General features: G+C 36.7%; 1 protein-coding gene across 1 annotated transcript in view; it reads right to left on the bottom strand.

Moving 5' to 3' along the window:
- The window catches only part of kcnip1a (Kv channel interacting protein 1 a), a 37,093-nt gene extending 25,734 nt beyond the window's left edge, over positions 1-11,359 (bottom strand). Inside the window, exon 1 of the mRNA XM_055178452.2 lies at positions 11,196-11,359. Within this exon, the coding sequence (XP_055034427.1) occupies positions 11,196-11,283 (88 nt within the window). The 5' untranslated portion in view covers positions 11,284-11,359. The remainder of the gene's footprint in view (positions 1-11,195) is intronic.
- Positions 11,360-21,590: the final 10,231 nt, after the last annotated feature.

Raw genomic sequence — 21,590 nt, 5'->3', positions numbered from 1 at the left:
ATTTTTTTTTAACTTTCGAAACCACGCTGCAAACTATCTAGCCTGCAAAAAATATCTATATATATCCAACTATCTACAAACAATAACATGTATATATAAAAGGTATAATTTACGGGATTAGCATCAATGTATGATCTCTGTTTTGAGATACAGATGCTCTAGCATCATAAATGTAGTATTTTGTGACAGAAGATGACAACATGCAAAATATAATGTGACTTCTTACCTTTTGTGTTGATATAGCGATCGCGAATCGAATCCAGTCTGTTTCAGATGTGTGAATGATCCATGAAAGTCCAATAAAATACATTCAATGACCATTTTTGTCCACAAATGCGTATACCACGTGAAATATAGATACATAGTCTGTTGTTTACATCAGATTTCGCATGAACGTCTTATCCCCTACAACAGTGGTTCTCAATCCTGGTCCTGGAGGTCCACTGCTCTGCACATTTTGAATGTCTCTCTTATCTGATAGACAATGAGATCTCTGCTAATGAGCTGATGATTTGAATCAGCTGTGTTAAACAAAAGAGACATACAAAATGTGCAGAGCAGTGGACCTCCAGGACCAGGATTGAGAACCACTGCCCTACAATCTGAGGACTATTTGCGTCGTAACACACGGTATATGAGATCACATTTTAGGTTTAAATAACCATGCGTTTAAACTGTGTTTTTAAAAATTAGGCGGGATTATAATCCATAATATCCAAATAGCGCTGTTATTTCTGTGAGCCATGATAACAGTATAGAGGATATCAGCGAAGTGACTGCTCTGTGCTCTCTAGCTACCTGGTGGGTGGAGACCTGCTAGTGGGCGGGAAAATTCAAACGGAATAGAGACAGAGCGCAGCGCGTCACAACCTGAAAACCACGCCCACCGGGGGGGAAAGCAATCCAACAGTCTCCATTGACTTTGTATTGCAAAAGGCCGCCTCCTTGTCATTTCTGGCTTATAACAAAAAACTGAATAATGCCTAAAAGCTGCTTTGGGACAATATGTACAGCTTACAAGCCAAAGAACACAGAAATAAATTTTTATAAGCTGTCGAGCCGTAAAACCCAGTCTTTAAGGAGAATAAAGTGGATCGCCGATTACGTTTCCCCCTATTGCACGCAGTTTTACTAATAGGAGTACTATGAAAAGATGCCTGTTTCCATTTCTGTGTCTAAACGCTCGTTTTTTGAAGTCGACAGCTTATAAAAAATTATTTATTTATTTTTTTGGCGTGTTGAATGTACACCTTGTCACACAGCAGCTTTTAGGTATTATTCTGTTTTTAAGTTTAATCTGTAAATAAGTTTTTATAAGCTGTCGACCCCAAAAAACGAGCGCCTAAAGACACAAAAACGGATACAGGCAACTTTTCATAGTACTTCTATTAGTAGAACTGCGTCCACTAGGGGGAAAACGTAGTCGGCGATCCACTTTATTCTCCTTAAAGGCTGGGTTTTACGGCTCGACAGCTTATAAAAACTTATTTCTGGGTTCTTTGGCTTGTTAGCTGTACATATTGTCACACAGCAGCTTTTATGCATTATTCAGTTTTTTGTTATAAGCCAGAAATGACAAGGAGGCGGCTTCTCGCAATACAAACTCAATGGAGACGGTTGGATTGATTTCCCCCCCGGTGGGCGTGGTTTTCAAATTTGCATAACGGCGCTCTGTCTCTATGTGACGAAACGGCTAGTTACGTCACTTCGGAGCTGAGTTTGAACTCACACAATCTGAGACTCAAGGCAGAGGACATTCAGAAACGTGTATCTCACTCAAAACAGCATGGATGGATTTTTTTTCCAAGTTTGTATGCGTGTGGAAGCATCAGAGACACAAAATAACCCAGAAAAAGTTAGTTTTTCATAATATATGGGCACTTTAAGCTTGGGATTTAAACAGGCACACAACCATAAGGTCGATACAACACTTGTGTTTTATTTAAATGAATCTGAACAAACTGGAATGATTTTCCATAGCGTGAAGCCACAGGGCAAAAGTGCTTGATTCGTATGAACTGCACAGACAGATGGTAATTGAGAATTTATTTATTCATGAAAACTATTTCAGCCATTAGTTGTTATCAGACCACTAACTGTGATCTCATTGCACAGACCTTGTGTGTTTGAATACTGATACAACCGAAACAAACAGATGGAGATGTGAGTGATGGCACTTGTTTTGGTATCACACACACACACACACACACACACACACAGAGAGAGAGAGAGAAGAGAGAGAGAGAGAAAGACATAAAGAGTGCAGATGATTTAGTGCTATCGGTGAATACCATAACCATTTATAGACAGAGACTACATTGTGTATTTACACAGCGTCTCATGTAGGAACTCTGTCCTTTAAGAGACAGATTACATTTACTCCAAATGAACAACACTCACATAGAAAAACAATGTTGGGCCATTGTAACATTTTAAAGATACAAAGCAACACAATAAAACCTTGGCAACCACATAGCAACACAATAAAACCTTAGAACACCTTGGTAACCACATAACACAGTAAAACCTAAAACACCTTAGCAACCACACAGCAACAGAATAAAACCTCAGAAAACTGTTGCAACCCTATAGCAACACAGTAATACCTGAAACACCTTAGCAACCACATAGCAACACAATAAAACCCCAGGACTCCTTGGCAACAACATAGCGACACAATAAAACCACAGAACACCTTGCCAACCACATACCAACACAATAAAACCTCAGAACACCTTGACATCCACATACTGTAGCAACACAATAAAACCTACGTTAGAAAACCTTGGCAAACACATAGCAACACAATAAAACCTCATAACACCTTGGCAACCATATAGCAAAAAAAAAACTCAGAACACCTTGACAAACGCATAGCAACACAAAAACATATCAGAAAATGCTTGGCAACCACATAGCAACATAATAAAACCTCAGAACACCATGGCAACCACATAGCAACACAATAAAACATCAGAAAACACTTGGCAACCACATAGCAACATAATAAAACCTCAGAACACCATGGCAACCACATAGCAACACAATAAAACATCAGAAAACACTTGGCAACCACATAGCAACATAATAAAACCTCAGAACACCATGGCAACCACATAGCAACACAATAAAACATCAGAAAACACTTGGCAACCACATAGCAACATAATAAAACCTCAGAACACCATAGCAACCACATAGCAACACAATAAAACATCAGAAAACACTTGGCAACCACATAGCAACACAATAAAACATCAGAAAAAACATGGCAACCACATAGCAACACAATAAAACCTCACAACACCTTGGCAACCACATAGCAACACTATAAAACCTCACAACACCTTGGCAACCACATAACACAATTAAACCTCACAACACCTTGGCAACAACATAGCCACACAATAAAACTACAGAACACGTTGCCAACCACATACCAACACAATAAAACCTCAGAACACCTTGACATCCACATACTGTAGCAAGACAATAAAACCTAAGTTAGAACACCTTGGCAACCAAATACCAACACAATAAAACATCAGAAAACACTTGGCAACCACATACCAACACAATAAAACCTCAGAACACCTTGACATCCACATACTGTAGCAAGACAATAAAACCTAAGTTAGAACACCTTGGCAACCACATAGCAACATAATAAAACCTCAGAACACCATAGCAACCACATAGCAACACAATAAAACATCAGAAAACACTTGGCAACCACATAGCAACACAATAAAACCTCACAACACCTTGGCAACCACATAACACAATTAAACCTCACAACACCTTGGCAACAACATAGCCACACAATAAAACCACAGAACACCTTGCCAACCACATACCAACACAATAAAACCTCAGAACACCTTGACATCCACATACTGTAGCAAGACAATAAAACCTAAGTTAGAACACCTTGGCAACCAAATACCAACACAATAAAACATCAGAAAACACTTGGCAACCACATAGCAACACAATAAAACCTCACAACACCATGGCAACCACATAGCAACACAATAAAACATCAGAAAACACTTGGCAACCACATAGCAACACAATAAAACATCAGAACACCATGGCAACCACATAGCAACACAATAAAACATCAGAAAACACTTGGCAACCACATAGCAACACAATAAAACCTCACAACACCCTGGCAACCACATAACACAATTAAACCTCACAACACCTTGGCAACAACATAGCCACACAATAAAACCACAGAACACCTTGCCAACCACATACCAACACAATAAAACCTCAGAACACCTTGACATCCACATACTGTAGCAAGACAATAAAACCTAAGTTAGAACACCTTGGCAACCAAATACCAACACAATAAAACATCAGAAAACACTTGGCAACCACATAGCAACACAATAAAACCTCACAACACCATGGCAACCACATAGCAACACAATAAAACATCAGAAAACACTTGGCAACCACATAGCAACACAATAAAACATCAGAACACCATGGCAACCACATAGCAACACAATAAAACATCAGAAAACACTTGGCAACCACATAGCACCACAATAAAACATCACAACACCATGGCAACCACATAGCAACACAATAAAACATCAGAAAACACTTGGCAACCACATAGCAACACAATAAAACATCAGAACACCATGGCAACCACATAGCAACACAATAAAACATCAGAAAACACTTGGCAACCACATAGCACCACAATAAAACATCACAACACCTTGGCAACCACATAACACAATTAAACCTCACAACACCTTGGCAATCACACAGCAACAAAATAAACCCTCAGAACACCTTGGCAACCACATAGCAACACAACAAAATCTCACAACAGCTTGGCAACCACATACAATAAAGCTTCAGAACACCTTGGCAACCACATAGCAACACAATAAAACCTCACAACACCTTGGCAACCACATAGCAACACAATTAAGCCTCACAACACCTTGGCAACCACATAGCAACAAAATAATCCATCAGAACACCTTGGCAACCACATATCAACACAACAAAACCTCACAACAGCTTGCCAACCACATACAATAAAGCTTCAGAACACCTTGGCAACCACATAGCAACACAATAAAACCTCACAACACAGTACCGTAAACCCTAGAATCACAACGAAGAGTTTTGCATGGACATTCTTCAGTAAATGTAAACAAATAGTTTTGGAATTGCTTTGCAGCAGTGTAGTTATAGAGATGACTCACCGATGACAGACACAGACAGTCTCTTACCTGTTTGATAATTTACCTGTTTACACTGTAGAGAGAAAGTGCCTATGACGAGACCCATAACTGTGGCCTGAGGTTACACACCTGTTACATGAAACAATAAGCATGGGATGAAACTGTGTGTGTGTGTGTGTGTGTGTGTGTGTGTGTGTGTGTGTGTGTGTGTGTGTGTGTGTGTGTGTGTGTGTGTTCCTTTAGATTGACTGAAACGTGTTTGTTGATGTTGATAATATTTTTCAGCCAAATTTATTTCTCCTTTAACTCATCTAGACAGACCCCTCCAACACCACAAAAAGCAAATCCAGACCAGACCAGATACTCTTAGCACAAATTACAAGGCTTTTCAACATTATTACCATCTGTGTTATTCTGCATTTGTCATTTTCACAAACACAATGACCATTAATATGTGTGCTCTAAAATAATGATCTTTCACTTTCAACTTAAATCATCATGACTGATCACAATGTATCTGCGCAGTGCGCATGCACGCACACACACGCACGCACGCACACACACGTTCATTAGACATACAGAACAACATGAAGCTTTAAAGTGGAGGGGGGAATCGAAATGACTCAGTGTCTAAAAATCTGTCATACACACTATGAGCATCTTCTGTACTGTATCAGATGTATGAGCTCTATTTTATAGCCCATAATTTACTAGAAAATGAAATATTTATATCTTGAAAATGAATGTTTTAGATGGACACATCTGTCCTTAGGGCTGTTGAGTTGCATGCATGTCTGTGTGAGTCTATGTATCCTCACACACTGGGTGAGAGATATCAATAAACTTTATAAAAAACACACACAATCTCAGACAAAAAGCATCCACAAATGACATTACAGATGACAGTACTAATATCGAAACTTTCAATCATGATTATGCAGTTAGAGTCAGCTACAAAATGATCATTTCAGTAGCAAAGCAAAGCACCCCCTGGTGGCCAACATTTGCAATTTGCAATTCCTCATTGAATACAAATAACTTCTAATATAAACAGAGGTATTGCCTTTAAATAATAATTTTAAAATGCAAAATGTAAAAATTTAAATTAAAAGGTTGTATACCTTCCAGCATCTTTCTAGACACTATAACAAGACCAGAAGCGGCTTTTCAGGTGAAACACGTGGTTCTCACAATTTAAGACCTGTTTGTGACTACTGGGAAAGCATTTACAGAAATCATTTTAAAAAGATTGCCCTACCAAAGAACTTAAATGTTATTGATTGGGGCTTCCATTACTTTTTTAGTATTTTCAGGAAGTGAACATTTTTAAAATTCCCCTCATATTACTTGAAAGTTTTTTCAAATCATGACTATACCCAAAAATAAATAAAAAAGCATTTAATCTCAAATTAGCAAAAAATAGATAGTTAAATAAATTGTAAGCCAGAAATCAATTGTAAGATGTTTGTCGCCCTCTAGTGTTTGTAAGAAACATCACAGGGCTCCAATACTGGCATTGGTAGGTTGTAAGAAATATGTGAACAGCTTGTGAGAAACTTAAAAATGACCACCTAAGTTAAGAATAAAAGCCCAAACAGTGTGCTGGACATGTAAACAGCCTGAGAATCGCAAATATAAAAACAAGTCAACAAGTTGATGTGACTTTGTGCTTTGTTAATATATCTAGAAGCTAAAACTTTCCAAAAGTCGTTTATTTGCCAGAAATACTGTGAACACTGGGGCACTGCAATGACAGAGTTCAGATTTAGACATGATCACATATACCATAAAAGCCTAGCATTCTCTCTATATGTAGTTTTGCATTAAAATGAATCTTTTTAAAAATTCAGGTGCGCGGATACGGGGTCTGCAATATATACAATTCACCGGAAGGGGGCGCCAAAACACTTTAATTTAATGAGTCGTAACACACTCTCTCAAAGAAACCCCTTAAACACCAAATGTACATTTACTTTAAAAGCAATAAAACATAAGAGCAAGTATGTAAGACTGGGGTGCCCCAATTTGGGAACCATTGTAATAAGTGTTTTCAATATCCACACATAAAAAGGCAAGTGCACACCTGCACAAAAGTCAACACATCGAAACACCACATGGCAGCTAGCCGTATAATATCTATAACAACAGCCTGTTTTAAACATCTTAGTTAAACAAAAACAAAAAATTACTGCAAAAACATTTCTTAAGATTTTGATATGATGCAGTAACACAGCTGAATTCATTTAAAACATCATAAAATAAATCATGAACTTACAGCATGCCTTATGAGTTCAGGACACTTATGTGAATGTAGATAATATACTTCCAGCGTGAATCTAATTTTTATTTTGACTTGATTTTCACACAGATATTTTATGAGTATCGTTTCAACTCCACTTCAATGGGCGGGACGTAGCGGACCGGAAGTCGTATTTGATTAGCTGATTAAGTGATTATTACATCTGTTTTAAAGGGAAAGTTCACCCAAAAAAATCAGTACTTCTCTAAAACTGAGGTTAAAATTTTAAGAACAAAATATTTTAAATTTCCATTTGCACCAAAAACGAATGTTTAAAGTCCAGTTTAAAATGATCAATGGAATCCATCCAGAGAGTTTTTAAGATGTTGATTTATCAAAATGAAACAACAGAACATGTTTTCTTTGACTGTTATTATGTTTGTGCCTTTTGGGAAATATTTTCGGTAATTTAAAAAAGGAAATGGATTGTTTGGTATTTTTGTGAAAGAGGAAACACATGACATGGCAATTAACTCGCTTATTGTTTTTGGGAAATTTTTCCTACATAAAAATAGATTCTTGAAAACAATTACAAAATTTGTGAAATTTCATAAGGAATTGTGTCTTTAAGCCTAATGAGGAAAAAATTTGCCTTGAAACTTAATCTCAGAGAACCTTACAGAAAACCGAGTGTTCTTTATTTTTTTGTAATGTATTTATGTTTTCTTCATATGTTCTTTGTTTTTTTACCATGCTTGCCTGTTGTGTAAGAAATTTTATTAAATAAAGTTTTGAGCAAAAGCGTTCACCCAAAAATGAAAATTACGTCGTCATTTACTAACCTGACGTCAGCTTTATATCAAAGCAATACAGTATGTAATAACTATTTCCAACCCCTAGGTGGCAGTATAAACTCATATCATCATCAGACTCCTACTGTGTTTACAGACATCTGTGTCTACAAGCAGTGAGTAAATATAATGAAATTAAAGGAATGCTTTTCCCACTAACTGTTGCTTGAACAGCTATTAGACCACTATTAAAACAACAGAGTAACAGAGAAAAGCAACTGAAGCATCTCATGACACACAGCAAATAGCATTTTATTAGACAATAAATGCTTGAAAAAGGAAAATAAATTCAAGAAAGTAAAAGTAAAATGGTTGAAAGCAAGTGTTTTCTGTAGTGTTACTACTGGTTTGGTAATGTTTCACTAGCAGCAGATTGGGATGAAAAGTGTTTCTTCACGCTGGAGGGAAGTAATAACGTGCTGCATGAGAATCATTAAAACCATCAAGAGAACAGAATTAAAAGACAGAAACTACTCTAGTCTCTCTCTTCATCTTCACAGCATGTTGAAATCACAGAAATGTCTTTTGAAGATATATTTCAAGATTTTGACGTGAACAAAAAGTACTGTTGCCATATATATATATAACATACAGTTCATATCTCATGGAGACACAGAACATGAGCACATAGGAAACAGCAGGTTTCCTTGAATAAACATTCATTTAAATCTAAATCTATTTCAATATTTGTGCTTTCAATAAATACTGCCCATCTTAGACACACAGAGCTGTCTGTATAGTGTTAGCTAGGTCTGGATGATATCTGCTCGTGCCAGAATATCTCCTGAGGTGGTTTGTGCACAATGCAAATACAACTTAACAGCCTTTCTAAACTAGGAAGTGGAACCACACTGCACAAACACACAACATTTACTGTTAAAGCAAGAGGCATGCTTCTGTACCCTACGGGCACAAAACACACACACACACACACACACACACACACACACACACACACACACACACACACACACACACACACACACACACACACACACACACACACACACACACACACACACACACACACAGGACAATGTCTGTGTTTTATCTGAGGGCTCCACAGGGAGCTCTGCGTAACATCTGAGTCTGACAAAATCACATTACATGAGATTCATATAACGTAAGTTTGTGTTCATGTTCGTGTGTGTGTTCTTGTGTGTGAGTGTGTGTTCTTGTGTGTGCGTGTTTCTATGTTTATTGCAACTCTTACTGTGGAAAGTCAGTGTTTCCTTAAAAACATGATTGTCTCAATGTCAATAAGATTTGCAAGAGTAAGGTAATGTATATATGTCAATAGTTGTCTTATGTCCATTTTTATTTCTCATGTGCATTGTATGATGATTAATCAAAGTGGCAGATACACAAACACATAATAAGAGACTAAACAAGAGAAAGACACACACCTGAGTCTTCTTTAGTAAACAACACAACCTTAAATGACAGTGTGTACACACACACACACACACACACACACACACACAATCATAAACACATCACATATAATCAACCAAATAATGTTTATTGTTATACTTTCATGCAACCCAACACTGAACCGTTACCATACTTCAAATAATGCAGATCATTTCATTTAAAGGGGACATATCATGAAAATCTGACTTTTTCCATGTTTAAGTGCTAAAATTGGGTCCCCATTGTTTCTATCAACCTAAAATGTGAAAAAGATCAACCCAGTAACTTAGTTTGGTAAACCATTTTCTGCAAGCATGTGAAAAAATAGGTCATTGAAATTTGGCTCCCCTTGTGATGTCAGAAGGGGATAATACCACCCCTTAATCTGCACTATCCAACCACAGCACTGCCATTGAGTGCAGAGATCAGCTCATTTGCATTTTAAAGCACACACCCAAAACAGCACATTTTTGCTTATACCAAGGTGTCAATTATGTTGTATTTTAAGAAATTCACATACGTACTCTGGGGACATCAAAGATTTATTTTACATCTTAAAAAAGTCTTGTGAAATGTCCCCTTTAAAGAAAATTTTAACCCAAGTATGAACATCCTGCTATAATTTACTCACCTCCATGTCATTTTACAAAATCACATAACAGTTTTATACGAGAAACCGATCTTTATTCAATGAAAATCCTTCCTGCCAGCATAGCATCTCAAATCTCATTCGTTTTTATGTTATCATTACTTTTAGACATTTTTTTGGACATCACTGGTCCTAATTCACTTTTATAGCATGGAGGAAAAAATAACAGACATCTGCAGATTTGTAAATGATGGCGAGTATGTGATGAATAAATTGGACATTACTATTCAGTTATGTGAGTCAGTCTGTCAAAACCCAGCTGTTTTCTACATTAAATCAACTAATGTGCATAATGTAAATTAGAATTTTGTGAAAATATAACCATGATATGTTTAAAGGTGCAGTGTGTAATTTTTAGAAGGATCTCTTGACAGAAATGCAAAATTATCAGGGGCGTATAAAGACCCTTTTATAAAGAACTGTTATGTTTTTATTACCTTAGAATGAGAAGTTTTTATCTACATACACAGATGGTCCCCTTACATGGAAGTCGCCTTTTTGTGCTGCCATGTTTCTACAGAAGCCCTTAACGGACAAACTTTTTTTTACTAAGTTGTCTCTGTTAATACATGTTTTTCCAGTGGCGGGTACCATAGCTTTTCTATGCGTTTCAAAACAAGGGGTGAGCATTGGACTGAGCCGTTGGTTGCAATTCGCAACCTCACCACTAGATGCGCTAAAATTTACACACTGCACCTTTAATATTAAATGAGTATCAAACTTTGAGTCTCCACATCTCCTCATTAGATTATGAGACTTCAGTCTCGATTTCACAGATAGGAACACATACAGTATATTAGGTGAATAAAATATTTCCATACCTTTAATAAGTGTCCCTGTTATCAGTTTACTCACAGACAGAGCAAACTTCACTATGCCGTGTTTGCAGCGTCTGGCACAGCGTGACATCCTAAGGACCAGCAGATGTGTGTGAAGATCAAAGGTCACAACCACGGTCAAGGTTGGTAAAGCCAGTTTAGATTTCAGCTCAGGTGTGGATAAGACGTGATGGGGGAACCAATAAATCAGAAGCACAAAAATCCAAAACTTTGCAGCAAAATCCGGCTGAAAATGTAGTCGAACACACTTAAAAAAGATGCTGAAACACGCTTCAACTTTGAAAGAACACAAAATCCCCAAAGAAAAAGTAAAACTATAGAAAAAGAATGAATAATTGAAGATGTCCGAGTCCCCCGTGAAGAGCAGGCAAACTGAAGCACACAGCCCGATTTCATCTGCCTTTCTTCCAAACGTCAGTCTCTCTCTCTCTCTCTCTCTCTCTCTCTCTCTCTCTCTCTCTTTCCCTCTCTCTCTCTCTAGTGCTGCAGAGCATCATCTCATTTTCAGCACTGCTGTCTCTGGTCAGTTCCTTTGGAGTGAAGATGTTTGTTTATTATTGATGCTGCATGTGCTGTATATACCCAAAATCTGCAAAACACAGTTACTTAAGCATGATATACACACCACACTAAAACATTTACAAAAAAAAAAAACACACACACTTTATGTAATGTGTCATACTATAAGTCATGCATAAGCTGCAATTTTCTGTATTTGTGCAGATAAGACACTCTGAATGTTATGTAATAGGTGCATATGAATTCACATTCAGTAGAGTAATTTTGTTTAGTTTGGCTATATATACTTTAATCTTTATTAGTACACTAAAGAGCAGCAGATCACATCATTAATCACAACATAATTAAATTAATAGTGCAGTAGTAAGCAAACAAAAAGCATAACAAACCTTATCACTGTAAATGAGGAGAAATATTTTGCTGTTAATGTCAAATGTGTGCAGTGTAATAGTCAAATTCAGTTACCATTATGAAGTCTGGATCCTAAAACAAAATCATACCTGAAGCACCAAATGCCTTTTTCTGTTATTTCATATTGTCAGTAAATTCAATTAATTCTTAAAGTATTGTTTTCATTTTATACTTCACTGCAAGAGTAGAAGAGGGAGACATTTCTGCACTACCGCTGACACAGATCATTTCTTCCCCTGAATTTTCTCTGCAGCTGGGAGAAACATTAATGCTTATAATCAGAGAAAATTTATTTAAAAACCTCATGCATATAGAAATGCGTCTGCAGTGTGTTTTTCACTTATATTCAGGACTATTTATCTATAAGTCCTTTAATAGAAAGATGAACCCTTCTCTTCCCACCAGCAAGATGTCTCATCACTGCAGAAGAATAGAGCAAGTTATTAAATGTAGATGAAAGGCAGAAGGAAGAAAGAGAAATATAGAATGACAGCAAGAGATTTGTCGTATGGAAACCTGGCCTGCTTAGGGTCATTTTTTATTAAAAAAGAAAGAAAGAAAGAAATAGGTTTTCATACTGTATAAACATTCCCATCTGAAGAGCAGCATTATGCATTAGTTTGGCTGAACTGAGTCTGTAATGAATTATTGAAGCATGAACACGTACTGTACCTGCTTGTCACCAACAAATCTGAAACAAAACACCGGAAAATAAAAGAACGAATCTGGAATAATAAATTTAAAGGTGTGGGATTAGGTTAGTTTATCATTACAATTACAGTAGCTGTATGAAAACAAAGCCTATTGTATATATCTACAGTTCGATAGTAGTAAACATGTGTGAGTGATTTAAACAAGTATCTACATATAGCATCATTTTATAATATATACATTTTTTTCAATATATGAAATTTGAATAAATAGGCTTTGCATTGATGTGTGGTTTGTTAGGATAGGACAATATTTGGCAGAGATAAAACTATTTAAAAATCTGGAATCTAGCGGTGCAAAAAATCTAAATATGGGGAAACTCGCATTTAATATTGTCCAAATGAAGTCCTTAGCAACTGCAATCACTCACAATTAAAATTTTTGATAGATTTAAGATAGGAAATTTACAAAATATCTTTATAGGACATGATCTTTAATGATTTTTGGCTGAAAGGATCTTTGTTCTTGTTGGCTATTGCTACAAATATACCCATGCGAATTATGGTTGATTTTGTGGTCCAAGGTCACATATAGTGTATCATATCATATAACATATCACGTCACAACATCATATCATACAGAAACAATGAGAAGAAGAGAGCCAGAAGTATTAGAGACAGAGTAGGATAATAAAATAATAAAATAAAATGAAATTATGAAATAATAAATGGAAAATGAAATATGAAAATGTTTAATTCACTGTCTAATATAAACAACTGAATCCTATGTAAACATTTCCATGTCATATCTAAAAGAAAACAAATCATATTTACATCCAACAGTTTTATATTATAATCTTTTCATTAGTGTAATGCATTCAGATCTCTCCCGTTTAACTGATTCTCTGTTCTGATTAGATTTGCAGTATTATGGTGATTTATAACTAATAAAAAGATATGATGCAAAACACACACACACACACACACACACACACACACACACACACACACACACACACACACACACACACACACACACACACACACAAAGCTACTGAAGGAGCTGCTCTGTGAAAAAGCCAATCAGAGCAGAGCTCAACATTATTATTTATGACCTGGTTAAATAAGGTAATAATAGACCATTTCATTCTAAAGGCAAATCCCATGGTTGTAAATGGACTTGTAAAACCGTCTCTAGATCATTTTTGCACTTACAGTTTTTTACAGACGATAGGATACATTTCTCAATACTTAGGTAACTTTTGCAAAACTCTTCACACAGTTCTCATAACCAACTTTCAGCTTGGCAAAGCAGTTCATTTTACATTCAAAATGCACAACAACTACCAAAACACTTTATTCAGGTCTCAAATCTACTCATTCTTCCAAAACACTAGCAAAGGTTGGTAGCCTTTATCACACACAAAGCAATGACCTAAAAAACACTAACAACATTTAGCATTATACAATTTTTTCTTGTGTAAAACAAGGACGCATCTCTGTTTATAATTCTCTGCAATATATGTTACTGGAATGAATCAGACATGATGCAGAATTTGCCAATATTTTATGTCATTTATTTATTTTAAGTTTTTTGCACTGCGTAATTCCAAAATACAAGAATTTGTATACACACCATCTACTGATACAGATACAATAGTAATGCTAATTTACTTTGCTGTGGACAGCTGTGGCTGGTCCAACTGTTTTTATAGCATTTAATTTTAAAATGTAAAATATATTTCATTAAAATATTACTGTAGAAATGTAGCAAATTGCTGTCGTATTCAGTTTTATATCATGTTATTGTTTTGAACATAAGTTTAAGAGTTTTGAAAACAGTATAAGCACTTGCAAACTGGCCTGTACGTACAAAGAGTTGTTGTGACTGAGTGAGAAAATAATTCATGAAATTTGAGAAGTGTAGTCATTGAATTCATTTTGTGCCAAAGCAATGATAATTGATCCTTAGTTTAGCCCACATAGACTTCTGTTGTGCTCACTGTGTGAAGAGTTTTGCAAAAGTGACCTGGGTATTGAGAAATGTGTCCTAGCGTCTGTAAAAAACTGTAATAAAGTTACATACCCTCTATGTAGATACCAGAGAACAATTTAACATATTATTTCAATGCATTCTTTGGCATTCTTTTAATGAATCAGTAAGTATATAGATTTACTGTAGAGAAAGATGATATTTAGGGAAGCCATGTGCATTTCAGCATTTCAGAAGTGATCCATAAAGCAGGAATTTAATTGCACCAAATAATAATATTTCATATATTGCAACACTGGGAGCAGAGCAATCTCTCTCTCTCTCTCTCTCTCTCTCTCTCTCTTTCTCTCTCTCTCTGCAAACTGTGTTAATTTATGTGTTTAATTTTGATAAGCACGTTTCTCACTAAAGGAGGAGTGTGTGTGTGTGTGTGTGTGTGTGTGTGTGTGTGTGTTTGTGAGGGATGTTGTGTCCTAAATGGTTTGATGTATTTAATGTTAACAGTTTTCAAGACCCCTGTGTGTCAGATTGTGTGTGTCAGATTGTGTGTGTGTGGGGGGGGGGGTGGTCTATGTGGTTTACAAGGACATATTTGGTGTATAATGACATGTTTATTATGCTATAAAGGTGGTTTACGGGGACACAGAGAGTGTCCCCATAAACGGAAAAGCTAAAAAAACATACTAAACGGTAGTTTTTCATAGATTAAAGACTGGCAACAGGTTTTTGTGACATTGGGGTTAGGGATTGGGGTAGGTTAGGGGAATAGAATATAACAGTTTGGACAGTATAAAATGCATTGCGTCTATGTAGATGTCCCCGTAAACCACAAACACCAACGTGTGTGTGCGTGCGTGCATGCGTGCGTGTGTGTGTGTGTGTGTAAACAGACCTTATGTTAGCCTGTATAAAGGAAAAATCAATTATTCAAAAATTGGAATTTTTTTCAGTATGGACCTGCAAAATGTGACTATAATGTCAATAGTAGAACTTCAGCCTAAACGCTATAGCATCAACTAGTATATTGTAAACTTTGTTTTTAGCATTGTTACATTGTACTTAATTTAATGTGTCTTTTGCATGAACAATGATTACATAAGAAGAAGAAAACAATAGTGTTTGAGGCTCACAAAATGTCATTACCATGTAGACAACTTATTATTAATCTACAGTAAATACAGTTTTACATTCTACAGCACCTTTAACAGAGATTACTACAGTATACAGTATAACAGCTCCAATACACAAAATATCAAAGAGTTTGATTTAGTTATCTAGCTGCTTTAACACGACATAATTATTGGTCTACCGAGGGGCAACCTTCCGATCTCTCTGACGAGGCCAATACGGAAGTGATTTAAACTGCAATTCATCGACTGGCCGCTAGAAGGGACGCTCGTTTTTTGAAGTCGACAGTTTATAAAAACGGTTTTTTTTTTTGCTTGTTAGATGTACACCTTGTCACATAGCAGCTTTTAGGTATTATTCTGTTTTTAAGTTTAATCTGTAAATAAGTTTTTATAAGCTGTCGACCCCAAAAAACGAGCGTTTAAAGACACAAACATGGATACAGGCAACTTTTCATAGTACTCCTATTAGTAAAACTGCGTCCAATAGGGGGAAACGTAGTCGGCGATCCACTTTATTCTCCTTAAAGACTGGGTTTTACGGCTTGACAGCTTATAAAAACTTATTTCTGGGTTCTTTGGCTTGTTAGCTGTACATATTGTCACACAGCAGCTTTTAGGCATTATTCAGTTTTTTGTTATAAGCCAGAAATGACAAGGAGGCGGCTTCTCGCAATACAAAGTCAATGGAGACGGTTGAATTCCCCCCCGGTGGGCGTGTTTTTCAAATTTGCATAACTGCGCTCTGTCTCTATTCGTTTAAAGTTCTGCCTAATTAAGGGCGTGGCCAGTTGAGTGACGGTTGAACAGCCACTGCTGTCACTAGAGTCGAGCTAGGCGGGCGTGGTTTCAGCAACCAGCCACCTCAGCTTCACCCACGTCCCGCCTCTTTACCCATTTTCAGATATCCGCGAGTGATTAGATTGGCTATTGGCTTAAAAAAACGATCTTCAGAAACCTATAGGTGACGCCACGGACACTACGTTCATTTTTTTTACAGTCTATGGTCTATATCCAGATAAATATAAACTAAACGTTACTGACCCATTCGAACTCAGTAAGTACTATACAGACACAATGGCCTGGGGCCACATTTATAAAGCGTGCGTACGTACAGATTTGATTGTAAATTGTGCATACGCAAACGGCAAAGGGCGTACTGTCGGTTAATTAATCACACGTACGCATTTTTGATAAACGATCGTTAGATAAAATGTAGGATGGTTTCTAGGCAGCATAAATGCCACTGGTTTCACAGGCTTAGCTAAAACCAGGCCTTAGTTTTTTTTAAGCATATATTTTAAGATCTGTCAGTTGTTAAGTTATTATTAGTTGAGACAGCTCAACATGTATTTTAGCCTTGTCTGTGAAACCAGGGAAATAACATTTAAATAGTACAATTATTTCATAGTGTTTTCTGTTTTTTAGAGTCGTTTAGATTTATTTCTTGAACTGTTTCCTTACAATATTTAACTCTTAACACATTTCTCTCTCACTTTCTAACATGTCATATGTGTGAGCAGATTTCTATTCTGAGGCATGAAGAGAGAAAACCGAAAAGAAAAACTCATAATGGATGTGTAAATAGAGAGAGAGAGGAAGAGAGAGACTCACTGATTTGTGATTTTCAAGAGACCAGTAAGCAACATTCAGTTTTGTCTCTTAAAGGTGTCTACATAATGACAATAAAACACATAAACAGAGAGCTGAAAACTCTGCTCTGCATAAACAGCCGTCATGAGACCGACTGTCAGAGTCCAGATCTGAACGAGAGGATTCAGTCAAACACACTGCAGTTTATGCACCTGCTTTAAAATCCCACATGTCACTCCAGCAGCTTTCTCCTACGGCTGTGCTGATTTGTTTGGTGCGCTGTGATGAAGGTTAATTAAACACAAGGTGAAGACTTCGGCAACGTGTGTGATAAATTGAAGAAAGAGATCTCAGAGGTGTTGGGTTCTCCAGCTGGAAACTCGGCTCTAAAATATTCCTCAAATTATGATTTCACATTTATTTACTGCTTATGACCTGACAAAAGAACAAATCTGAAAAATTATAGCACTCAAAGGTCCAAAACATGTTATGTGCAAGTGTATTACGCGAACGCTTGTAGCTGCAGTAGATCAGTTTCACGCATCGTTACGTTACATGTCAGCACAATATTTATAATGCGATGCAATGCATACATGCTGCTGAATCCCAAGCAGTGCCGCATGAGGAGCTATAGTTAACATGTCATGGCGGTGAAAATCCTTGACAATAATGAAATCTAAAATCCAATTTATTGTGCAACTTTTTACTGTAGACAAAACTCAATTTATTTCAAAGAGGTTTGGAGACAGCTACACTGAGTTGTTTTTAACTCATAGTTGGGTAAAATATGGAGTAATTTAGACTAGCATGTATCCATATTTTACCCAAATCAGCATTTTTTAAGATTGTACACATTAGCATTACCTCTTCATATCAATCACAGATGCTCATCTCATGCAGGACCCAGAAGTAAAACATATTAGCCTATAACAGAACTGCTTAGACATTTTAACACCATGAGTTCCTTCTGAAATATGTAGAGGATAATGTATAAGCAGCAGTTTGTTATTGCAAAAACAAGCCCGACAGTGTGATCTTGTATCACAAAGGGGCTTATTTCACGATAACAACCTGCTCATAAATGGTAAGCAGCATTAAAAATTGTTTGATATATTTTATTTGCTTTTTTAACGAATGCAGACCTTTAGGGAGGAAAACCCTTTTAAATAAAGGAAAACACCACTGTTTTTCAATATTTTACTATGTTCTTACCTTAACTTAGACGGATTTATACATACCTATCTTTTTTCAACGCGTGCACTTAATCTTTGTGCAGTGCCTTGTGAATGTGTTATCATTTAGCCTAGCCCGATTCATTCCTTAGGATCCAAACAGGGATGAATTTAGAAACTACCAAACACTTCCATGTTTTCCCTACTTAAAGGTGCAGTGTGTAAATTTTAGCAGCATCTAGTGATGCTCAGTCCACTGCTCACCCCTCGCTTTTAAAACACATAGAGAAGCTACTGTAGCCGCCACCGGAAAAACATGTCATCGTCGGAGACAACTTAGTAAAAAAGTTTGTCCGTTAAGGGCTTCTGTAGAAACATGGCGGCACAAAATGGCGACTTCCACGTACGAGGCCCTCAGTGTATGTAGATAAAAAAGTGTCATTATAAGGTAATAAAAGCATAACGATTCATTATAAAAAGGTCTTTAAACACCCCTGATAATATAGTTTTGTGTATTATTTTGCATTTCTGTCAAGAGATCCTTCTAAAAATTACACACTGCACCTTTAAAGACTGTTACATAAGTAGTTAGAGTAAGTATGGTGGCACAAAATAAAATGTGGTGATTTTTTAAGCGGATAAAAAATGAGAACTATATTTTATGGTGGAAGAGCACTTAGTTTGCAGCACTTCAACCTCGGGCATAGTAATATTGACAGAAGTTTGAGCGAGAGGGGGAGTAGTCAGGAGTAATGATCTTATACTCGTGTATACTCATGTAACGGGAAAACATGGAAGTGGCTTCTGAATTCATCCCTGTGTGGATCCTAAGGAATGAATGGTGCTAGCTAAATGCTAACACATTCACGACCATAGACTGTAAAAAAAGATGGAAAATGCCGTTTGCTCTCTTTCATTGGTGAAAAGTGAAGCCACCAGGGTCCCGATACGGCGCTGACATTTTGGGTCATGAGTCTGAGCAGGAAGTAAATCCGTGAAATCAAGGCCCCGCCCTCGCAGAATGCGCATATCACAGCTGTCAATCATGACGTGACACCACCATTTTTATAGCATTAAATAACTAACTAAAAACTTATTTTAAAAACAAAAACTTGAATTTACATCAGCGTGATAAAAACTACAGAAAGTGACAGAAACAAGTTTCGGAAAAAAAGATAATTGAAGTGTAATTAAACTGTTTAGTTGGTCTCAAGTCCTATTGAATAACATGGGGGAGGTGGGGCTTATTACCTATACTGGGACCAGTCACTGGGGGGGGGGGGGGCGATCGAGACGTTTTGGCTTCACTTTTCAGGGCTTGTGTGGCACGCTTGTTCACGACGCGCTGTACAAAGATTAAGTGCACGCATTGATAAAAGATAGGTATGTATTAATTCGTCTAAGTTGAGGTAAGAACATAGTAAAATATTGAAAAACGGTGGTGTTTTCCTTTAAGATAAATGCTCAAATGTCACGAACACACTATTTGGTTTAATCCTTTGTAAATATAATGTCATGTTATTAAGAGACATATTTAGCCTATATTTATTTTTTGTGTAATATTAAACTGTACCTGTCAAAATGATTTCTAGCCATATGTTATTAGTTTTGAGTGGTAGTTATTTGAAAAAAAATGAACCTTGGAATGTCACGACTGGCCAATCAGAATCTAGCATTTTAGAAAGCCGTGTGTCAACCACTGAAAAAAACCAAACTCTATTTTTATCCCCATTAAACTAAAACAAAAAAATTTCACTACAAATAACCTTTTGTGAAACAGTAGGTGTCTTTAGATGTTAAAGGTGCAGTGTGTAATTTTTAGAAGGATCTCTTGACAGAAATGCTAAATAATATACAAAACTATATTATCAGTGGTGTATAAAGACCTTTCATAATGAACTGTTATGTGTTTATTATCTTAGAACGAGACATTTTTATCTACGTACAAAGAGGGTCCCCTTACATGGAAGTCACCATTTTGTGCCGCCATTTTTCTACAGGAGCCCTTAACAGACAGTTTTTTTACTAAGTTGTCTCCGACGATGATGTGTTTGTCCGGTGGCAGCTACCGTAGCCTCTCTCTGTGTTTCAAAAGCAAGGGGTGAGCAGTGGACTAAGCCATTGGTTGTAATTCGCAACCTCACTGCTAGATGCTGCTAAAACTTGCACACTGCACCTTTAAAGGTTTAAGGTTATGAAGCATTTAGCCAAAAACAGTTCTTCTATGGCAAGTATCATGTAGGTGTAACAGAGAATGTAAAGCCAATCGAGATATTTGTAAATGACAAACGTACGTAATCCTGTCACACACTTGACCGCTAGAGATGCTCTTCAGTAATGTCAGTCTGATCTGAATCACAATGCAAATACAAATGCAGAACAATTATACAGTTTAATAAGCATCACAATTTGTTTGTGGTTCTTTAAAACCTTATATATCTGAAAATGACTTAAATCCTCAAACAATGCAGCTTGTTTGTTAGAGATCTGCATATATTTCTAAAAACAAGCATAAAGTTAAATCCATGCACACCTTTGTAGCATCGTGGTGATGAGTTTTGCTCATGCAAGCACCGCTTACATTTTCTTCAGGAAAATCTAGTTTTGTTCTGCTGCTCTTGGGTCTTGTAAACAACGTCCCGCCATCCTTAATAATGCTCAGTCGTTATAAAATGAAGTGAAGAGCTTCTGGTGTTAGGACTGGCACATTTACTGCCGCAAGATCATTAATTTGTTTATTTATTGTTTATTTCACTCAACCATTCTTTATCATAGTCACTTAAATAAACACATGCACACTTTCTCCCGTGTGCACATTCTGTAGCATGCAAACAAACTTGTCTCTCTCCTGCTGTTTTTGCTGAGGTGTGTGGTTTAGACGGCAGCGTACCTTCCCCCAAAACAGCAATAAA

Source organism: Misgurnus anguillicaudatus, chromosome 16, assembly GCF_027580225.2.
Source record: "Misgurnus anguillicaudatus chromosome 16, ASM2758022v2, whole genome shotgun sequence".
NCBI classification, from domain to species: Eukaryota; Metazoa; Chordata; class Actinopteri; order Cypriniformes; family Cobitidae; genus Misgurnus; species Misgurnus anguillicaudatus.
The sequence above is the reverse complement of the archived record's forward strand: the minus strand, read 5'-3'. Positions and strand labels throughout refer to the sequence as shown.